The sequence below is a fragment of the Argiope bruennichi genome, chromosome X2 (assembly GCF_947563725.1).
Source record: "Argiope bruennichi chromosome X2, qqArgBrue1.1, whole genome shotgun sequence".
NCBI lineage: Eukaryota > Metazoa > Arthropoda > Arachnida > Araneae > Araneidae > Argiope > Argiope bruennichi.
In genome coordinates, this window is record NC_079163.1 from 30744554 (window position 1) to 30768333 (window position 23780).

General features: G+C 27.6%; 1 protein-coding gene across 1 annotated transcript in view; it reads right to left on the minus strand.

The window, feature by feature from the left end:
* Window positions 1-4194: 4194 nt before the first annotated feature.
* Window positions 4195-23780, minus strand: part of LOC129960637 (transcription elongation factor B polypeptide 3-like) — a 62198-nt gene continuing 42612 nt past the window's right edge. The window contains exons 4-11 of the mRNA XM_056074186.1: window positions 19821-19929; window positions 18488-18577; window positions 16210-16263; window positions 15247-15344; window positions 14431-14532; window positions 13806-13884; window positions 12393-12599; window positions 4195-11688 (exon numbers count right to left, since the gene is read on the minus strand). Coding sequence (XP_055930161.1) covers window positions 11624-11688; window positions 12393-12599; window positions 13806-13884; window positions 14431-14532; window positions 15247-15344; window positions 16210-16263; window positions 18488-18577; window positions 19821-19929 — 804 coding nt within the window. The 3' untranslated portion in view covers window positions 4195-11623. The remainder of the gene's footprint in view (window positions 11689-12392; window positions 12600-13805; window positions 13885-14430; window positions 14533-15246; window positions 15345-16209; window positions 16264-18487; window positions 18578-19820; window positions 19930-23780) is intronic.

Here is a 23780-nt window from a genome sequence, read left to right on the forward strand (position 1 = left end):
CATGTCTTATGTTTTATTCACATGTTGTCTTGTCGGTTATATTGCCAAAAGTAGTACAAATTAAAAACTCGATGAACGACATTTGAATCAAATGTCTGAAAATCTATGGATATAGTCTTCGACATTCATCACATTTAGTTCATAGTCGGCCGCCTAAAGATTATCAGAATGCGGCATCTTATTCACCTGTCGGATATAATACCAAATCTAGTGCGGATTATAAGCTAAGGGAATGACATTTCAATCAAATGTCTGAAAATCTACAGATTTAACATCTTCGGCACTCACCGCATTGAGTTCATAGTCGACAGACCAAAAATTGCTAGCAAAATGAGAATACCACCTTGTCGGTTATATTGCCGAAAGTAGTACAAATTATGAGCTTAATGAAAGACATTTGAATCAGATGTCTGAAAATCTGCGAACTTAACATCTTCGACATCCATTGCATTTAGTTCTTGGTTCGGTCTATCAAAAGTTGTCCGCAAAATACGGCATATTATTTATATTACGGCATATATTATACCGCCAAATCGATTATTTTGCCAAATATAGCCAAAACACTTTAACCGTTACTTGGATATTTCGACTGTTTACAATATATTAACTTTATGGTGGATTTTAAATAATCATATTCGATAATGTGCAACTCTCTACAACCATCCTGAAATGGTGAACACTTTTGCGGACGAAACTCTCAATCTCTCGGGGACGGGGGGGGGCAAGAGGATGCAATTGCCCCCCTGCTACAGCCGCCTCTGAATGCCAGTGGAAACAATCGGACATAAATATCCGCATTTCAGCAAATAAGATATTTTTTCTTCTTACGTAGACTTAAATACTAACCTTGGTTTAACATATCCAGCAGAAAAATGAATATTTTGCTTTTTCTTTTTAATATATCTATGCAGAAACACGTAACAAATTATTTAATAATTGAGCTGCATTTCTAATACTTAATGTTTTTTTTCTAAGACTTCGATTGTAGTTAACTCATATACATCTCGACTTTTTGAAGCGCTTTCAGTTCTAGTCATATAAATAAACTGTGAAAAATACAAATATGGATGCCGCGCAAACATGTATTTTCGCAAAATTAGTGTTAAAAAAATCAACCTCAAATAAATATGTTATCAAGTTAAAAATGCGTTGAAAGATTAACAAAACTGACCATCAATTTATCACTAAGATAAGAACCTCATAACGCGCAATGCCTAGCGTGGCTGCAAAATGCCTAACTCCTCTCCTGATTACGTTCGTCCGTTCTTGGTTTAAGAGATTTAAAGCTGCTAGTTTTGGAAAATGAAGACCGCAGTTTCCGCCAAGCAATCTGCGACATAATGTGCACAGATGCTACCAACATTTCTAGGACAACGGTACTTAATCACCAGAGCAAGATTGGATTTGTAAATAGATGTGAAGTTTGGGTTCACATTCAAGGATACTGCAGACAAGATGTGTACCGTTTACGAGAATGGTGCTAAGACCATGGTGATGAAGAATGAAGATGAAAATCGACTTTATGAACAGCATCTCTTAAGTACGATTTACTTTTCCAGCGACATGAAAGAGATCCTTTCTTAAAGATGCTCGTCAATGAAGACAGAATTTGTATCTAAATGTCCAAAACGCATTTGGTCCGAAGACAATAGACTTTCAACTATCGAGAAGATTAGTCTTTACCCGAAGAAATCTCTTTTGTCCATTTAGTGAGAATGGAAAGTCGTAGCCAACCACGAGCTACTTCCCTCAAGGAAAAAACCACTAATTCTGTCAAATACTGCTATCAGTTTCATGAATCGAAAGCCGCCATGGCATAAAAAACTGCCCAAATAGGCGAAACGGTGACGTTTGCGTTTTTCATTACGACAATGTAAAACCGCATGTTACATTGATTGTAAGAGAATAGTTGTTACAGTTTCAGAGAAACATTCTACTGCATCCTAATCCCACACCTTGTTCTGTTTGACTATTACTTGATCCTATCATTAAAAATTCTCTGTGATAAACGGTCCCAATCCATAAGAGAAATAAAAATGTATGCCAAAAATATGTTGCATGTAAACCGCAATAGTTTTGGAAAGTGGAAAAAGTGAAGCTTCCTAAGAAATAAATGGCGATAGAACAGAATGGTTCATATATAACGCAATAAATCAACTTGAAATAACAAATATCGTGTATTCATTTCATATCAAAAAAAGAAACTTATGGTATCAGTTAATCAATTTATTAAATTTTTTCTATATGCTGGCGTTACCTGGTAGTGAATTTCGAAAAAATTGATTTTAATATTTAATGATATATGTACAAATATGAACTAAAAATGGAAAATAATTGAAAGAACAATCTGTTTTCTAATGCACCACTAAAACTGTATTTGTATTCTTATTCTTCTAGTGTTATGTTATTTGTTGAATTTACTATTTTAATGAAATCAGAGCACTCCAAAATAATATATTATCGATTCTTGGTTCCAATGCAATAATCTATTATCTTTAGCTGTATAATATAACAGTGTATATAATAGCTCTAATATTTCAAAACGGGACAGTAATAAAATTAAACTAAACTGAATTAATTAAGGTGATTTTTTACTAAGATTTCAGAACCATTTTGACATATTATTATGCTGATTATATCAGAACAATTTCTGCTTTCTTGAGTTTTTGTTACAAAGAAAGTTTACAGAAAGTTTAATTATAAAATATATTTCATATCAATGGATATAGTACGACATTTTAATTTAATTTATTAAAATAGATTAAATCAAAATGTCTTTCTCCAATGTAATGAGTCTTCCATTACTTTTTTTCTTTCTGAACCTTTATTTTCTTTGCAAACACTCTTATTTCGAATAAAAATTATTCATTACGATTACCATGCCATATTTTATGAGTTATTTAATCAACTGAAATTTAAATCATGTCCTTAAAAGTTTATTTTTCAATATCATGATGATACAAGATGAAATATTTAATATTTCGTAGCTTTTAAATACACCTTTCAAAGATGGTAAAATGATTTCTTCATTCCCATTGCCTTCATTTTCATCAAGGGAAGTATCCTCAATTATATGTTTTAATTGTGCTCATTGTCAAAGGCAACTCTTGTTCTTATATTTCGTCATTTTCATACAGTAAGACTGATATAATATGCTGGCATTTGGCTATCTGTATTTTTTATACTGCCCAACAGAATCACTTTTATTTCAGCTGAAGGAGAGGTCGATTTGGAAGAAGTATGGATCATGCACTATCCACCTGCACCATGCACTATATACCTGCCACGCAATAAATATTTTATTTATTTTTTACATTGAAATGAATAATAATAAATATTTAATGGCCAGTATTTTTTGTTGTGATCATTCTCAATGCAAATAAAGAACTACATTTTCCTCATAATTCATGCAAAATTCCAATTCTTGATGGTTTTCAAAATGAAACTGAGATGTCGGGTGTTTCCTTCCAATATTATGCAAATTTCTTTGAAGCCATGATGATTGGATGATGTACTACTTAACAAATATTTGTACATGGCAATTTTTCATTACTGAATAAATTTATATTTCTGAACTAAATTTCTTGTAATTATACCCTTTAATTTAAAAAATAAGTATATCTACGCAACTTTTGTAGACAGACATGTGAAATTTTGTGTGTGCATAGATGAATGTAAGACAAATTTTTTTATTCATTGACATTTTTACATCATAGGAGTTCGGGGAAGTATACCATTTTTTTTAAAACTTATTATTAACCTGCACAAAAGCCAAAGTGTTTTCATAAAATTACCCATCTTATTTAATGAAACTTTATAATTGGAAGTTTCTTTCCCCAAATATTGCACCTAGACTTAATAGTAATATTTAAAATGTATTTTTAACTATGGCATGCAGAAGTTATTTATTTAATGGATCTTGCATATTACAAGCAAGCACACATCGTAAAAATAGCCTCTTAAACTATTCTGCCCAGTAAATAATTAGTCATATATTGAAAAATTGGTACTGACAGCCAAGAATGATAGTGAAAATATATGAATACATTTAAATTATTTTGAGCATATTGTTTGCATTTAAATTAGTCTGTTCAGAATGCACCTACATAAAAAAAAAATAATCACCTTTGATTTGCAAAACACCATTCACAGTTCAGAAATGAATTTTAATTCAAAAAGAAACATTCTTTACAATACTATTACACAAAATTGCGATAACATTTAATTCATAATTTAGGTCATACTACTTACAGATATACATAAATAGATTTTAAACATCCTAATAAGATATCTAGTTCATATTTTCTAGTTTCAAAACATCAAATAAATCTTCTAGTTTCAAAACATCAAATAAATAGACAATATCAAATACATAGCATAAATATTCTAAATATAAATAATTTCCATCAAACATTTATATATTATATTCATAAAACGTAGTTCATATAACACACAAAATATTAGTCCATACTGGCATGCTATAAAGCACTAAGATAATATACGGAACAACTACGAAAATTATGCTACAAAATTTCTACTAATAAAATGTGAGCAAGCATTAAAAACAAAATTTGATTCTTTGAAGAAGCTAAGTTACAGTTTAACATTGCTAATTTGTCGAAGTTGAGAGATCGAATTAAGAAGCTTCCTAATTCATGATTAATTAATATTCTTAATAAATTTAATAGTATTTTGATGACTTCCAGCGGAAGTAACCTTAAGCTTTTATTTAAACATAAAATGATAATTTATCATTGTACGAAATTCTAAATTAAATGTAAATACAAAACCTAGACTTCATATGTTTCTGACTACCTATCTTAAGTCTCATTATATCAAGTTAACAATTATTTAATGAAATAGAACTAAAATCAGTTAAAATACCTGAAAGTGACATATTTATGCTGTGTCTTAAGATAAGGAAAAAAACAATTTTTTTTTTTTAATCCATAGGAAAAAAAACTTTTCGCATTTTTTTTAGATACAATCAATAAAGGGGAACTTAAATTATATAAGTAAATAAAGGACATAATTTCTAAATGGTATCCAAGTTTTTAGTATATATAGTTCACAGACCGCAGAAAGGCCCTCTCATGAAAACTGAAAAGAAATATTTACAGAAATTCTCCATTAGTAAGTAACCTTATTAAATTCTTTAAAAATTGATCGAGACAACATGGAATTTTGGTACATTGTCTTGATGAAAATGAAGCACAATGAAAACATTGCACTTCATTTTCTCGGATCCACTGTGCAAGTGTCAGAAGTGGAGAAAATTAGCATCAAATACAAAAATGCTAATTAATAATCCTGCAGGGCAAATGTTTAAAATGCAGATGCTATAATTATTTAAATTATACGGTTATATCAACAACACGCTTTTAAAACTTTTTTAAGGAAACTCTGCAATACAACCATTTTGTAAAAGGGGATTATAAAAAATTCTTACAAACTGTAAGAATTTAAATTGTATTTTAAAAACTGTATATTCTTACCTACTCTTTGTTGATAATTAAAAAGTTTCTTTCTCCTTTAAGCAGAAAGTCATATTCCAAGTTATACTTTACTATTCGGTCTTTAGATGGATGTCAAAGCTAATAAAGAAGATAATTTAAGACATTTAGATAGAAGCTTCATAATATTTCAGACTCTATAATAATAAAATAATTGGTACTTCGTTTTTGTTGAATGCCAAACATAAACTACAGCCTGTTAAAAGAATCTAGAATATAGTTATATCTTAAAATATATTAACTATGTCTAAACAATAAATAAGGTTCATATCACAAAATATTACAATCAAGAATTTTAAAATGGACCCGTACGTCATAATATGGAACAACTATTGTTAATTTGAAAAAGAATAGTATTTATAAAACTGTGCAAAAGAATTTATTCCAAGTTATCTCTCTAAAATAACATTGTACTTCAATTTTTGTCAATTCTGTTTAAGTAGTATGTATGTGTCTCATACTACAAATTCAATGGCAATTTAATAAAATATATTACTTCTTTAAGAATATACTGTTTCAACTTTTAAAAAAGTAATTTAGTAATTTTATATCTTAATGTCCTAACACTATATAGCCACTACAGAATGATAATCACATTCACAAAATCTACACAATGACAGCTCTACTGTATATTACAAATGTCTAGTTAAAAAAAATTAAGTTCAAACCAAATCAAGCCTTTAAAGAATGTAGGGAAATAACCTGGAAAATAATTTGAAATTCAGAAGTTGGCGGAAGAGGACTTTTAAGCTCATGGTTGTATTATAAATTAATAAATCATAAAGACACATTGAAGTTTTTCTAGTTATATTAGTCTTGTAAAGAATATTAGAATATTTCAAAGGGTATACAGCTTCACCATGTCAAACACTTTTTAAATTCATAAAAAGCATTTATAAACTTAATGATGTCAAAATGTTTTGTTTTCAAACCATCCTCCCCCCCCCCCCTCCAATGCATATAAATGCAGCAAATATATGTCAAAAGACACTCCAATAAGCAAAATTCATTTACACGTAATTTCATTCTTTAGACAAAAACATCACAAACATTTTTCATAATACAACATGATTTAGAGTTGTTTTTTTTTTAATTGCATAGTTTGTTAATTATTTAGTTTATTGACTCAGCACTATATTGTTATATAGTTGCTATAGAATAATGATCATATTCACAAAAAAACTACTGTTGTTCTACAGTATATTACAAGAGTTCAGCAAAGGAATTAAGCTTAAACCATTGTTAAAATTTTCATTTTGGGAAGACTTCTTTTGGTGCATATATCTTCAGGATATTATTATATATATAAATATAAAAAAAAAACCACTCCAATAAGGCAATTTATTTACAAACTACCTACTCCTTTTTGATAAACAGTACGGTTCACACAGTAAAAACTTTTTAATAACATAGTTTGGCAGTTTTTTTAATTTGCTGACCCCAAACTACATAGTTATACAGTAGCTATAGAATAATAATCGCAAAATATAACAAACATATATTTAAAAATAATAATTTTAACCCATAGTTAAGCTTAATTAGTTTCGGGAAGCCATTTTTTAGTGCATATATCATCGGGAGATTAATATATCAAAATACATTCTAATAAGGCAAATTCATTTACAAACAATCTACTTCTACAGGATAATTACAGATCACACAACTTAAATATTTTAATACGAGCATATGATATGAATAATTTAAATCCTATAGTGAGGAAATTTTATTACTTTGCTGACTTGCCACAGTATTGTTATATATATATACTATGAAATACTGATCATATTCACAAAAAGCAAATGTTCGGCTGCGAATTACAAACGTTAAAAAAATGAGTTTAAATAAAAATCAAGCTTTCAATTAATTTCGGGAAACCAATCTTTTTCCAATGCATATATCTTCAGTAGATTAACTAATGTCAAAAGACACTAATAAGGCAAATTCATCAAACAATACAGATCACACAATTATAAACTTTTCAAGGCAACATATGATTTGAACTATTTAAATTGCATAGTCTGGTAATTATTTAGTTTGCTGATCTAGCACTACATTGTTATGTAATTGCCATAGAACAATTATCATATTCACAGAAAATACATAACTACGGATGTTCTACAGTATGTTATAAAAGTCCAGCAAAAGGATTGAGTTTAAATCAAAATTAAGGTTTCAATTAATTTCGGGAAGGCATCCTTTTTTCATTGTATAAATCTTCAATAGATTAATATATGTCAAATGACACTCTAATAAGGCAAATTCATTAACAAGCAATGCAGATCACACAATTACAAAGTTTTCAAGGCAACATATGATTTGAACTATTTAAATTGCATAGTCTGGTAATTATTTAGTTTGCTGATCTAGTACTATACTGTTACATAATTGCTACAGAGCAATGACCACATTCACAGAACATGCACAACTACTAATGCTCTACAGTATATTACAAAAATACAGTAAAAGAATTGAGTTTAATCAAAATAAAGCTTTGAATTAATTTTGGGAAGACATTCTTTTTTTAATTGCATATATATCTGCAATAAATTAATGTATGTCAAAAGCCATTCTAATATGGTAAATTCATTTACAAACAATTTACTACTTTAAATAAACAATACATATCACACAATTAAAAACTTTTTAATAACATCTAATTTGAATTATTTAAATTGCATAGTCTGGTAATTATTTAGTTTGCTGACATAGTGATATAGAATAATGATCATATTCACAAAAATTACACATCTGGTGATCTATTATATAATGCAAACTTTAAAATAAAAACAAGGGTTTAATTAATTTGGGGATCGGTTTTCTCCCCCAATAGATATAGTAAATTAATATTTGTTGAAAGATACTCCAATAAAGCAAATGTATTTTAACCGATTTATTCCTTTATATAAACAATACATACCATGGAATCAAAATATTTAATATTATACGATTAGAACTTTTTTTTTTATTTGCATAGTCTGGTAATTTTATAATTTTTTCATCTAACACCATATAGTTTTATAATAGCTATAGAAAAATAATCATACTCAGGAAAAATACAAGAATACAGAATTTTACAATATATTACAAATATCCAATAAAAATTAAGCTTAATCCCTGGTTAAGCTTTTAATCAATTTCAAGAATTCTTTATTTTTTCAGTTTTTAGTAAATTAATATATGTCAAAAGACACTCCTGTAAGGCAATTCCATTTGCAAGCAATATATGTCTTCCGAGAAACAATATGGATCATGTAATTGCAACTCTTTAACACCATCATATAATCTGAATTATTTGAATTGCAGTCTGGTGATTTCTTAATTTGCACATCTAATGCTATACTGTTATATAATTGCTATAAAATAATTTATATATTCATAATAATATAAACTGATATTCCATTGTGTAATACAAATGTCCCAATAAAAAAAATAAGCCTTTAATGAATTTAAGAATATTTTTAAACAGATACATGTTCACTAAAACAGCCAGCCAAAGGACACACCAATAAGGCAATTCATATTTAGAACAATTTACTCCTTTAAATAAATAATGCATATCACAGAATTAAAACATTTAATAATATCAAATAGTCAATTTTTTTTATAGCATAGTTTGGTAATTTTTTTAGTTTCCTGACCAAGCACTATATAGTTGTTACAGAATAATGATCATATTTGCCGAAAATCTCAACTGATGTTCTATTTTGTAATGTAAACCTTTCAACAACAACAAAAAAAAAGTAAATTTTTAATGAATGTGGGGATTCTCATCTTTTTTTTAATGCATATATTTTTAATAATTTGATACATGTCAAAGGACACTTCAATAAGACAATTTCATTTATAAACAATCTACTGCTTTATATTATACATACATACATACATATTATATTACATACTATATATATACACCGGCAATAAAACACTTAATATCATATGATCAAAATTTTTAAATTGCTCAGATAGGCGATTTCATAAAACTATATAGTGTTAGATCAGGGATTATAATTGCTAGAGATTTTTTTTTTTAAAAATACACTACTACTATTATTTTACAGCAAATTACAAATGTCCTATAAAAAATTAAGCTTAAATTCTAGTTCAGTTTTTAATTTCGAGACGTCGTTACTTTTTTCATTGCAAGATCTTCAGTAAATTAATGCATATCAAACTCCCCCAACAAGGCAAATTCACTTACAAAAAATCTGCTTCTTTAGATAAGTAATGCATATCACTTATAATTACACAGTTTTTTAATAATACCAAATGATTTGAACTATTTAAATTGCACAGTCTGGCGATTTCTTAATTTGCTGATCTATCGGTATATAGTTTTTACGAATATTGATCATATTCACAAAACATGCATAGCTGATGTTCTATTGTATAACTGTACATTGCTTGTATTGCACAAACTTTCCAATAAAAAAAAAGCATTCAGTGAATTGGGGGATCATTATTTTCCCCCCCCAACTGTTTTATCTTCAGTGTAATAACAAGTCAAAAGATGCTCCAATGAGGCAAATGTATTTAAAATGATCTACTTCTTTAGACAAATAAAACAGACCGGGCATTTAAAACATTTAATAAATCACAATATCAGATTTTCTTAATGCAGTTTGGTAATTTCATAATTTGGTGACTTGACAATATAGTTGCTGTAGAATAATAATCATATTCTCAACAAAAAAAAAACTACTGATTTTCTACTGTATATTACACATGTCTAGTAAAACACTTACATAAAATTAAGCTTTTAAAGTATTTGGGTAAATACTTTGGAAAGTGAATGAATTCCAGGCTTTTAAGTTTATAGCTGAATTACAAATTCATAACATATTATTAATATGCATTTCCCCCTAATTATGTTAATCTTTAAAAGAATAAAGGAAATGTGATTTCAGAAAACATGCGGTTTCATTTTGTGCGACACTCTTTAATTTCACAAAAACAGTTTTCTTTTAAAGCCTTAAATTTAACCATATTTTCTTTCCAATGCATATATCCTCACTAAATTAATATGTCAACAGACACTCCAACAAGACAAATTTATTTACAAACAATCTACTCATTTAGATAAACAAAACACTTCACACAGTTAAAAATTATTTTTAATACCATATGATCACACCAAGCTTCAGGTACAACTATTCTAAACATATTATAACAACCAAGAATAGAGATTTCCTTTACGTTATAATAACATGGGTGAAAGAATCTGTAAAAGGTTTATATGAGTTTATAGAATAAAGAAAACAGAACACATCCACACAAAAAGATAAAATTTTTGTAGACAGGGTTTCGATAGCAGTAAATTCGGAACAACAGCAGTAAATGCTTCTTATTTCTGTCAAATTATAATACAAAAAAAAAAAAAGTCACAAAAAGTCAAAAGTAAATATGTAATTCTCAGAATATACTGTCGATGATAAAATTCATAAATAGGTATACTTATACACTCCTACATCATTTATGTACAAAAAAGTTTTCAAGTCACTCAATTAGGTATAGTGAAATTACTTCAAATATCAATCTAACGTTTACTGAAAATTATTAAATATACATTAATAAATTATATTTAGCATAAAAATGTCGCTAAGTACTTCCTAAATGGTTATGTTCATCTTAATAATGTGCCCCTACACTTATAAGTTTGATAAAATGTGTCGAATACAAGGTACTTTAAAATAATTTTATAACTTATAAATGCGCTGATAGAAAAACATGCATAGTGCTTATATAAATACACACATTTTCAAAACAAACATACGTAGGAACAAGAATTATAAACAGATGCACTGTAATTTCAAAAACGGAAGAGTACTTAAAAGACAATTTAAAATTTTCAACACAACCTTTTCTTTTCGAACTCGCATAATCTGTAAATATATTACAGTTTCGGGAGTATCACAGTAATGCTTGAAGATAAGCATATTCGAAAATAATAGATGCCATTAAAATGTTGTACACTTCAAGCATTTGAAGTCAATACAATAAATGGTATGATTAGTATGGAGGATCGATAACAATTTTTTATGGCTCCACTTTTTGAGAGCGCTCCCTTTGAATCATAAAAATAAACATAAAAAAATCAACAAATAATTTTCATACTACCGACGATAACATTGTTTCATACTTTTCAGCGTCTTTGCCATCAGTGGAGCAATTTTCGGTTCTAAAAGGAAAAAAAATTATAAAGATCACGAAAAGATGTCAGAGAAATCCTTGATATTTACTGTGGATGCTACTTTGAATGCAGATGGAATGTTTAATTCCTGCTGGTCTTTTTTTTTTCCCCCAAATTAAATATAAAACGATTTTTCATCAATAGAAAATTTAAATTTAGGACACTTAAAGAAAGCAAACAAATTATTTATACAGTATAAGCCCTCAAAATTCATACAATACATTATAGATAAGGCAATAATTTTTTTTTTTAGATTTGCTAATTATTTATATTATATATATATATATATATATATATATATATATATATATTATATATATATATATATATATTATTTATGTATACAACTATGCCAACATTTTGTAGATGCATCCTCTAATTTTTAATAGCAGAAAAATATCCAAATACAGCTGCTAAAAGCATAATTGGTTATGATAAATGAAGTTGTGCTTTTGCAGAACCACCTAGACCAAATTAAAGTAGCAATTACACTAGCATGTTTGCTGCTCTAACTATTCCATCATCTCATATTGACAAGCATTCTCAAGAATAGTTAAAAGCACTTTTAAATGCCTTCATTCAATGGGTAGATTACTTTTGGTTTATTGTTTCAGATCTCAGCCTAAATATGTTAAAATTAAAAACCTAAATCCGAAAATACAAATAAAGTAAAACATATAGAAAATAATTACTTTTAGGAATGGAATGCTCTGATGCTCGTGAACTACTAGCAGCAGAATTTATGGCAGGAGCAGAAGGTCTGGGACTAGCTTTTGACGATGGGCCAGCTTTGACAGTATGATTTACAGGAAGAGCAGTACCCATCTTTGCCTGCTTGCGAGCAACATCACGAGGTGGTTTTGCAACAGTATTAACATATGCTAACTTCACTTGCCGTGCTAAAAAAAAAAAGCATTAAAATTTTGAAAGATAATACCATATTAAGGAAATAAAAAAGCTATTTCCATTAATTTAACCTGAGGAGTAAATCAATCAAATGCATAAAAAAATAAGTACTTAGGAAAGGATACATCAAGTCACAGTAGCAAGAACTTTATACCATGTTGAAGTATTCAAAGAAAAGTTACTGGATTGTGTAATATAGTAATTTGTTCCATTGTGATAAATCGCTAAAATATAGACCAATATTTTTCATCACTTTTATTGTTCAAATAGGCTTTTTAAATTATTGAAATTAAATACTACACATTATTTTAATTATACAGCCATCTTGTCTCTCCGCCCCCCCCCCAAAATACCAGGTGTTATTACTGAAGTTGAAAATTCTTCCAGAAAAAAAGGAAGTCTTAAGAATTTACTCTGCCATACAAGTTGCAAGGAATTGTAGAATTTATAATGTTGAGATAAATACATATGTAGATAAGCAATAATAATGCCAAGTAATATATAATTCACAGTTCCTTTGAAAACAAGTGCTCCAGTTCAAACTTTGCCAATTAATTTTAAATAATTGCAAGAATGAGATTTTTGCAAAAACTGTTTATAGAAAAATTTAAATGAAACACATTATTACAAATTGGAAAGAACAAAGGACCTACGATGAAATCTCAGATGATCCATTCTGAATTAATTTTCTTACTTCTTTTCTTTGTTAAAGATTTCAGGTATTCTCATTTTTGCATTAATATCTTATTTAAAAAAAAAAAAAAAAAAACTAATTTGAAAATACATTTAATAAGTTCCAAAAAACACAGGCAGTTCCTTTGCAAAAGAAAGGGGAAGAAATTATTCCAATGTATTTTCTACTGTATTAAATGAATAATGTTTGGCATTGTCACTCGGACCCCCCCCCCCACCTTTTTAAAGATATTTTGAAAAATATGAGTAATAATTTCACATAAAGGAATTAATAAAACCTAGAGCATTCAACTCCTAAGATATGAATATTAAATAAAGAAAAAACGCCAATGTCTGGCTATGTTAAAACATTTATCACATCATCGCTATCATTCTGGATTATCTTCCAATTTAAGTTTTATTATATGCTTCTTCAAAATAAATTAAGAGAAATTAATATTTTTCTATTATGTAAATACTGCCAAATAATATAAAATGTATTTCATTCTGTAGAAAAAGTAACATACCTGGACCAGATTTTGACATAGAAGCAGAAATATTTGCAGTTAAACTTTTTAATTTTCTTTCACGTTCTTCAAACGCACGCTAAAGTGAAAGAGCAAATAAAGGAAACATTTATTATCGTTCAATAGTTAGTATAGAAAGCTAATAATAACAATTTTTAGTTTAGTTTAGCAATTTCAGCAAGATCATAATGAAGAGTTAACATTTTAATTAGTCTATTAAAGTAAATTTGATCAATTTTTTATAGTAAAATCTGTCAAAATTGAAAAGGTTGCGAAGTCATGAGATACTTGGTAGAGCCCAAAAGTTTAAAAGGCAAAATATAAAGTACACATAAAAAGATTCACTGACTATGTTTAAAAAAATAAAAAGGACCAACATATCACACTACATTGAAGTCATAAGTAATAAATAAAACAGAAAAATCAGAATTAAACATATATACTTTCAAGACAATATATATACATTTCCCATCATAATTATTTACTAAAGCTTTAAAAAAATAAAAATGTAGAGCTTTCAAAAAAAATAATCAAAGTACAAACTTTTTTGAAGTCTATGATAAATATTATGATGAAGATTTCATGATTTAAACAGGATTTAAAAAAAATGATTTATGATACATACCAAATATAATTCACGCCATGTTTCATTCTCTTGTAGATTTACGGTACGAAAATCTCTTTTACAGTGAGCTTCCCATAATTCATGTGTATCATCTAAAAGGTACTGTAATAAAATTTGACACAAAAATGAGAAATACCATGAGGAAAATTATTGCATTCATACACATAAATGAAATATTTAAAGCACATACAAATTTAATTGCTTAAGGTCATCATTAGACTACATTAAATTTAAACAGATTGAAACGGATAGATTTTTAAGATTTTAAGATAAATTTCTACAAAATTTTTTCCACAAATATAAGTAGTTTTGCTGAAATTGACATGTGAATAATCAAAAAGTATTTACAGACACAAGAGAAAAAAATAATTCATAAATATTTTTGGGAACTTTTTAAAACTTATGATCATATTAAATTTATGGACATTTCAGAATGTATTTCTAATATATAAAACACAGATCAGCAAGAACAACGAGTTAATGAAAAAGCACAGACGGAAATAGAATATCACAACAGCTGCTGCTTTAATTCTGATCTGATTACAGATATAATTTGATATATGTTAGTGATTAAAGATTATAATACAATTGTGCTTAGAAAAATAGCATTTGGAATCAGTTTTGGCATTTAATATTTTAAAAAGATTTACAACAAAATTTGTGATATAAGAATAAGAAATATGTATATAATTCTTAACAAAATATGTTTAGAATGAAGTATTAAATCCTTATAAGAGTGGAATTCTCCTTACTCTCTATTAGAACATTTTATTTCAATATATAACAAATGCAAAATTATTATTTATGAAAACTTACTGGATTGTAATCTTCTATGTTATAAAGCTGGAGTGGAGTGCATCGTTCAAGAACTGGCTTTAAAAGGAAATAAGGCACTTCACCCAAGTATTCAATAGCTATTTAAAAAAATAAAATAAGTGTAATGCCATCTGCATTAAAGAATTAAAAACATGCTAAAAATAACAGCTAGCAAAAAGAGGAACTGAAAGATGATTTTATATTTATTTCGGTTACAGAATTGGCAGATGCATATCATTTTTTGCAATTACTTTCCTACAATAAAATTAAAACCTAGATACTCTTTAAAATGCTTTCATCCCCATTATTCATACTAACAGGCTCAAATACAAAGCATTAAAAGCATAATACAGGAATAAATTTAAATAAAGCACAAAAACACAAAATCCATACAGAAATACAAAAATAAGTTTTAAAGAGTGCAACATCATAAACAGAAGAAGCTTCCCAGAAACTTAATATTTTCATTCGTATGATTCACAGTAATTTGTAAGTTGAAATGCTCCAGGTAAGATTTTAAATTTTGGCATATTTTACCTTTTAATTAACACAATAACATTGAAAAGTTGTCGAAAATATGTATTAATGCAATATACACTGCAAATATCAAAGAAATGATAAACATGAGAAGCCAACTTTTTAATCATACAGAGAACATTAAGAGCAGCATAATACAAAAAGCACATTCTTAATGTTGCAGAAACCATAACAATACTAAGCTATACAATGTATAAAATACTACGATTTGTAAAAAGAAAAAATAATGATTTTATTTGAAGAGTCGTAGAAAAAATAACTTTCTAACACAGAAAGAGAAATATAGTAATTCATATCGCATTGTTGGGGTGGGAGTTATACTTCAAAATATAGAAAGTTGTAGCTCAAAATGCTTCATCAAAAAAATCAAGATCTTCAAATTATGAATTCATAAAATGATTCTATTAAACGCAATGCATAACTTACCATCAATATTTTCAATCAGGATACGAGTGCAGCATTCAAAAAGTGTCGGCATTTCTACAAAAAAAAGTTACGACAATTTTAATAATCTTATTAGAAAAGCCAAGTTCTTCACAAAATTTACTTTTCAAAACAACCGCTTTAAAATCGTGCTTTATCTATAAATTTATAATATTGTTGAAATTTCTTATTCATCTAAATTGGCTGATTTAAAGGTTCACTAAAATCTTAACATACTCTCCATGGTTGACAAAAGATTTATTCCTAATCAAGCGTAAGATTTACCAAATCCTACATCTTTATTATATAACATATTTAAATTATATCATTGAAAATTATGCTACAGTCAAGGGAAAATTGTTTCTCAATACAATATATGTATCCAAAATAAATAAATTTAATAAATAAAAGTACCAAATAAATCTCAAGCATTTTTCCCTGTGTCAAAAATAATTTGATAAACTCCAGAGTAATTTCATAGTTCTAAGAACAAACATTTCAATCAATGAATTATCAAGATAATTAATACTTAACCTTGCTCTTCTGCATATGACCCATATATTTTTAAACTGCTTATGAAAATTGACGATATAAAATCACTTTAGAGATATATCTTGCCTTTGTGTTATTTCTTTGAAAAGGAAGTTATTTACATATTTTCTATAATTTTTCCAAATTATAGAAATGTATCGTTTAAGTCAATATGACCCGATATTATTTTTTCTTAACTGTACTTAAAGTCTTGCATTTTTTATTACAAATTCATTTTAAATGGATAAAGACAAATTCTTATAAAATATTTGCTTTAATAATAAACCAATTTGTCGGGAAAGCAGTCGCCAGATAAACTTTCTCCATTTCTGGAAATTTGGGGAAAATGTCTAGAAATTCAACAGAATTAAAAAAAAAATCTATATGAATATGTTATACATTATGAACAAGTTCTTTTCATGACTTTCCAATAGTACATGACAATTAAATCCTCTAAAAATGGAATTAAAATGTTCTTATGTAACAACAAAACTTCACTTGTTCTAAAGGCACAGATTATATTGGTAAAGAAGCCAGATTAAAACTAGGAAACAAACAACCAAGGCATGAGCCAATCAAAGCTACAAGTGATAACTTCATTTCCACTTCAACAAAATATAACTATGCTTGTTACTATGAGAAAAAGTAAGCTGGATTTTCAGGATCTAATAACAAACAGATACAAATTTCAACTTAATATATGATACAGCTACTTATATTAAAAAACGAACACAATCAGTCAGCAACAGACCATACACAAAGCCAGAAATTATATTAGACTTCTACACAAGTAAAGGAGCTGTGGAAAATTTTGATCAACCTGTGTGTGCATGCAAAGGAAAAGAAACTACGAAGGTTACATTTTGTAATAGTTGTTTCAGTAGTTTTGTTTGCAAGGCATTTTCTTCCCTCTCTGGATATCAGTAAATACCGAACAGATTAATAACAAATTGACCAAAAGAAGGACGATTTTAGAAAAATCAGGCGAACTCAAAAAATAAATAATAAAAACCAGATAAGACAACATTCACCAAAAATGAAAAAACATTTGAAATAGTCAAAATATTACAGAGTTAATGACAAAATTATCCATTGTAAATTTTCACTATTAATAACAGCTAAATAATAAATTTTGACCTAGAACTTGGGCCCAACTACAAACATTTGTGTTTATAATTGAACTCAAGAAACAGTGATAATAAATAAAAAATATTTTTTCAAGAATTAAAAAAATTACCTCTAAGCTCTAAGTCGCATATTTTTGTTCAAATAATAAATATGAAGAATTTAAGAGGTGCTCCATCTTTAAAAATTTTAGGTACATAAGATTTATTTTAATATTTTACAATTTTTAATTATATAAGCTCACACTATTCAAAATTCTGATTTATCTCTAAAATTCATATTCATTTTGAAAGCTGAAGAACATAAGACTCCTAGATTTCGTAATTAATGTTCGAGGCGCATCAACCCGAACTTTTCCATTTGTACATCAAAAACAAACAGAACTGCAGCATTAACAAAATAATTAGAGCATGCTATATATTTAAATATGATATTATAAATCATGCTGGTATTACATATATATTTTTACAGTGTAAGGAGAAATGAATGTGTTACAAGTGACATTTTTAGTCTTAAAACATGCCAGAATATGAGCAATGAACATTTATGCACTGCAAAACGAAGTTTAATAAATAATATTTATGGCCAAAACTTAAAATGTATTACTACTTCTAAAAATACCAACCTGTGTAAAACAAACTTTTCCTTCCAGAATAGACACTAGTCCGTTCTTTTCTGGAAGATGTAAATTTAATAGCATCTTCATTGGTAAGAACTATAAAAGTAAAATAATGATAATAAATTTCTCATCTAAAATAATAAAAATGAAACAACTATTATTATAAAAACAATAAATATTTTGAAATTTTTTTAAAAGGTGATAATACATATGAAAAATATAAGCATATCGAGTCTCTTAAAATAAAACTTTTGTAATAAAAAAAAATGGTCTTCATTAGTATTTAGTTCGCCCATCCTTTCAACAAGTAGTTTCAATACAATTCTATTTTGAGCAAAAACTGATACATTAAAAATAATTCTGAATAATAGAATTTAAATATAGTACAAAATAACAATGCTCAAATATTTCCAGAACGTCCATACCATTGAATTCCGAGATTTAAACCTAGCAAATGCAAATAAAATAGATAATTGCAAGAAATTAACATATTGGTTTTTAGAAGGTTTACTAAATTATTGTATAAACTGCTCATATTTTCATTATTACATTTTTTCAAAGAAAATATACAAATCATTTAGCATTTTTTAAAAATAAATTTAATATTAAAAATGTATCTACCAACTAAATTAAAACTAATGTTGGTTGCAAAGAATATTGTAAAAAATGAAAAGTAATAATTCATTTGTTTGTTTCATTTGTTCATTTTGTTAAAAACACTTTCCCAGCACAATAAGATTTATTAAAATGCTGGCAGCACAAAACTATAATTTTTAAAAGTAACAATAACAGAGGAATTAATGATTCTGCATTGATTTAGTCTACAGGATAACATTCAAATATCTATACAAGTAATTAAATTAGCATTAGCTCAACAAATTCAACAATTCTTAAATTACAAATTTAGCTCATATTTCTTAATGCCTGACCTCTATTACTGATGAATATGATTTTATGTTTTCTAAAAACACATAAAACAAAGTTACCAAAATAAAGAAAATAATTTAAATAAAATTCAATCGTTATTTTATTTCATTGGGCTACAAACAAAACTGAATACTAATGATTATTCTTTCATTATTTTCCAAATTGCGCATTCCCCCCCCCCCAAAAAAATTTTTTTATAAGTATTTATTTAAGTTGTAAGTCTGTAAATCTTGCAACTTTGTTTTTCCTTGTTTTTATAAAGTGGGAGTATTATATTGTATTACATCTGAAATATCTTCCTATTACTCACCGATTCACAGCTTTCATTTTGATAGACAAAGAAATTTACATTACATTAAATTGTACACAAAAGTATAAAAAATATCCGATTTTTTTACATTAAAAAATTTACCTTTCTTTTTACTTGGTAAACTGTCAAAATTCCTTTGAGGCAATGGTCTATAATTTGGCTGTGTTTGTGGTAAGGTAGATAAAATGTCAACTTCACTTATTTTAGGTAACTGAAATGGAAAATCTTTTTCATTAGACAAATTTCTTTCAATGGTTTATAATTTATTATTTAAAAGCAATACTTATGCATATAATATATACATACAAGAATAAAACAATAATATTAAAAAGATATAAACTCATTTAAAAATCTCCATTATGGATACCAAGACATATGCCACTGAATTCATAGGAATGTTCAAAAATTGCATATAAAGAACAATCATTAATACCTCTTTTTTTTTTTTTTTTTTTTTTTACAGTTAAAAACAACAGAAGAATTACATACAATATGCAAAATTCATTAAAACAGCTAACAGCAAATGAAAGATTATTTCCATTCCCAAAACAAGTTCAAAATTAAATCAAGCTACCAATTGTATGCTATAATAACTACTTTTTTTTTAAAGATTCTAGAATATAAAAAAAGGATTAGTACCTTTAATGCATATTTTATTACTGAAAAATGAAAACATCATTCATAGCTTTGTTTTCATTAGATACTGTTGAGTGGAATAAGAAGATTGTACTTTGGTCACCTCAATCTACCATGCTAATTAAAAATAAATGGCATTTTTTTTAAATCCCAACAAATGTGAACTATATGTGGCAATGACTTTTAATGAGCAAAACTTTTCCATGAACTGTTATTCATTACAAAGAAAGTATTATTTTTGGAGCAAATATAATAAGTGAAGATGACTAAACTAATATAAACACTGAGGCAAAAGATAAAGCATTGTTACAAAAGATAAATTTTTATGCAACAATGAACTCATGCAAGAAATTAATGAAAGGGTTTGTGCAGTCCTCCAATTCACAATTACTTTCAATTTTTACACTTTCTTCAGATTTCTCCAACCATTTAAAACAATGTTGCAAGGGAAAAGTTGGAATAACACAAGTTCTGTGTATGATGGACGGAAAAAAAAATATAAAAAATACTGAGATGTGTTAAAGCGTATCAAATCAGTCACTGACTAACTTAGCTTTCTGATAAACTGTATGCAGACGCCAGTAAATAATTCACTGCACTTCATGTTCTAATGAAGCAGTTTTAATTAAAACTCATTCAGAATTTAGGTATATACATAAAATATCTGCTACGGCAGTGATTATTTACAAATATTTACAGGTTTAAATGCATAAAATTCAACATTCACAGGAAAAAGAATTTACAACGAACAATTTTTTTCATGCCAAGATTACATCTGAAAGTTAACATAATGACGTCACAAACATGACGTCAGAAGAGAAATAACGTTGCTAAAAAAGGAATTTGCAAAGATAATTACTTTTTAAAAAAGACAATAATAACCTAGAGAACTTCAAATTATATAAATGTAAGGCAGTCTTAACGATGTTTACTCTACTTTAGGAGATGTACAAAATATGCATAATGGATTTGTTTTAGACTTCTTTTTGTGTGTTTTATGTCAAAGAAGGAAAACAACAAATTCAAAGAATTGGAAATGACAATGAAACCTGGATGCCGTACACAATCTCAGAAAGCTAAAATCAGTCAATAATGTAATCATACATGCACAGCAGTTAAACTTAGAAAAGCTCAGAAAATACACACTGAAGAATTATGGTAAGAATATGAAATGCTGAAGAGTTTGAGGTAGTTGAGGTCATGGAGTATAGATCAACTGTTAATTCAGAGGCGTAATGTAGAATGTTTTGAAAACTCAGACTAGAGATGAAACACATGTCAGGGCTTACTCAGTTTTGGTGTGGTCTTTGTTCCTGTTAATGTTTGCACAAACACCAGATGCACCTAAAAAAAAATGTGCAGTAGTTCCTATGGGACATATTTGACTATCTTTCCTTTTGGCACTAAGTAATTACCACCTCTCTCAGTAAACAAAGCAGTGGCTTGCATATCACTTAAATGATTTATATGTTCCAAAATGCTATTAAACGATAGCTTCATTCTCTTCAGGTTAATTCTTTTAATGAAGGGATGTGAAACCTAGTAAAATTGTATGACAACTGTTTCATTTGATAGGCAGTTGTCTCAAGAAATAATGTGATGTTGTAGTTTAATGTACATAAATAAAGCTTTAATTAACGAGTACCTGCTACTAGTCATGCAATGGAAGTTAAAATCTCAATTATGCTCATATACATTTGATTTGAAAAAAAAAAATGAATTATAAGGAGAAAGTACATGTTCCATATTAAGTATCTAGATTACAAAAGCATTTAAATGTGTAACCTACAAATTCTATCTAATCTTTGTTTTGAGAACTTTATGTAGGCTGCAAAAGGCAACAGTAGAATAATAATGTTCAAAATGGAAACATGTTTTTGAAAAGATATTTTTAAACAAATATATATAATGCAGCAACCACTATATTCTTTTGGTGGTGGTTTTGGTGAATAAGACAGTGTAGTTTAACTACATTGTCTGACAAATGGAACCTAAATATATAGACATTATTTGGGGCATAATAACTGATAAGGCTGAAATAGATATTCATCGGCAAAAAAAGCGTTTATTAAATGTTTTTTTAAAGCAAAAACAAATCAAATGTCTTTTCAATGGCATTGAAACTGGCAATTTCAAACCATCTATTGCAAAAAATGAAATCCTGGGCAACCAATGATATTTCTGAAACATTATGGATGAAAAAATTGTCATACCATTTCAAACATATATTGGTGACAAATGATAAAGATATTGATAAATTAGTGATTATGTCTGATAAGAGTTTGACATGCATTCACAAACTGAATGCTAACAATTAAAGTTAAGAATTTAAGCACATCATCCAAATGCCATTACAATTGCTGACCTTTATTGGAAAAATGGATTGAAGAGCTCCATTTCCATCACCAATCAAATGGATGAAATTATAGTACTGAAAGAAATAAGTCATTATCTAGAAGTGGAGGCAGAAGTATGAAACTAAGGAACAGCACAAGAAATATCTTACAGAAGTATTTAATGGAATTCAAATGAATGGTCTATGCATTACTCTATCAAAATCCGTATTAAGAGTGAACAAATTAGAATTTGGGGGATATTTGATAACACCAAATGGGACAAAACCTTTTCCAGAAAAGTATAAACGATAAAAAAAATTATGAAATGCATGAATATGCTCAAAAAATTAATTTTTTTTTTACAAATAATTAATTTTTATAGATGATACTTGAAAGAAACATCTAATACCCAAGCTTACCTTAAAAAATAGTTCAAAACTACAAGAAAAAAAGATTGAAGAAAATTTTCATGGATAGAAGAATCAAAGATGCGCTTTGAAATTGCAAAGAAGAATTAAACAATGCTGCTTTATTGATCTTTCTTAATCCAAATCTACAACTAGTTTTATCACAGATGCCTCTAATTTTACAAATAGATTTGTTCTATAGAAACATGAAGACAGAGATTAGAAACCAATATCATTTTATTCCAAAAAGTTAAATGACGCTCAAAGAGCTAATAACTAAAAGTCTAGGTAATATATGCTATCTATCTTTCCATCAAATAATTTGAACATATGCTAGAAGGACAAGAATTTATAATACTCACAGATTACAAGCCAATTATATTTGCATTTAAACAGAAAAAGGATAAACCATCATCCAGACAATTAAGGCAATTCCAATATATTTCTTAATTTTCAACAAATATAAAATGTATAATTGGCAAAAATACGATGTTGAGCCCTGATGTTTAGAGTTGAATGTCATGGTAAATTTATGGATATGAATCAAAGATTCCTGATGAATTTATGATCATATTTAAATTACAGGATAGGTATTTTATCATTCACTGAAAATAAATTAGTGATGCAGAAAGTTAAGCTTTTATTAAAAAATTTTTTAGGTTCTAAATCAAGTTAAATATATA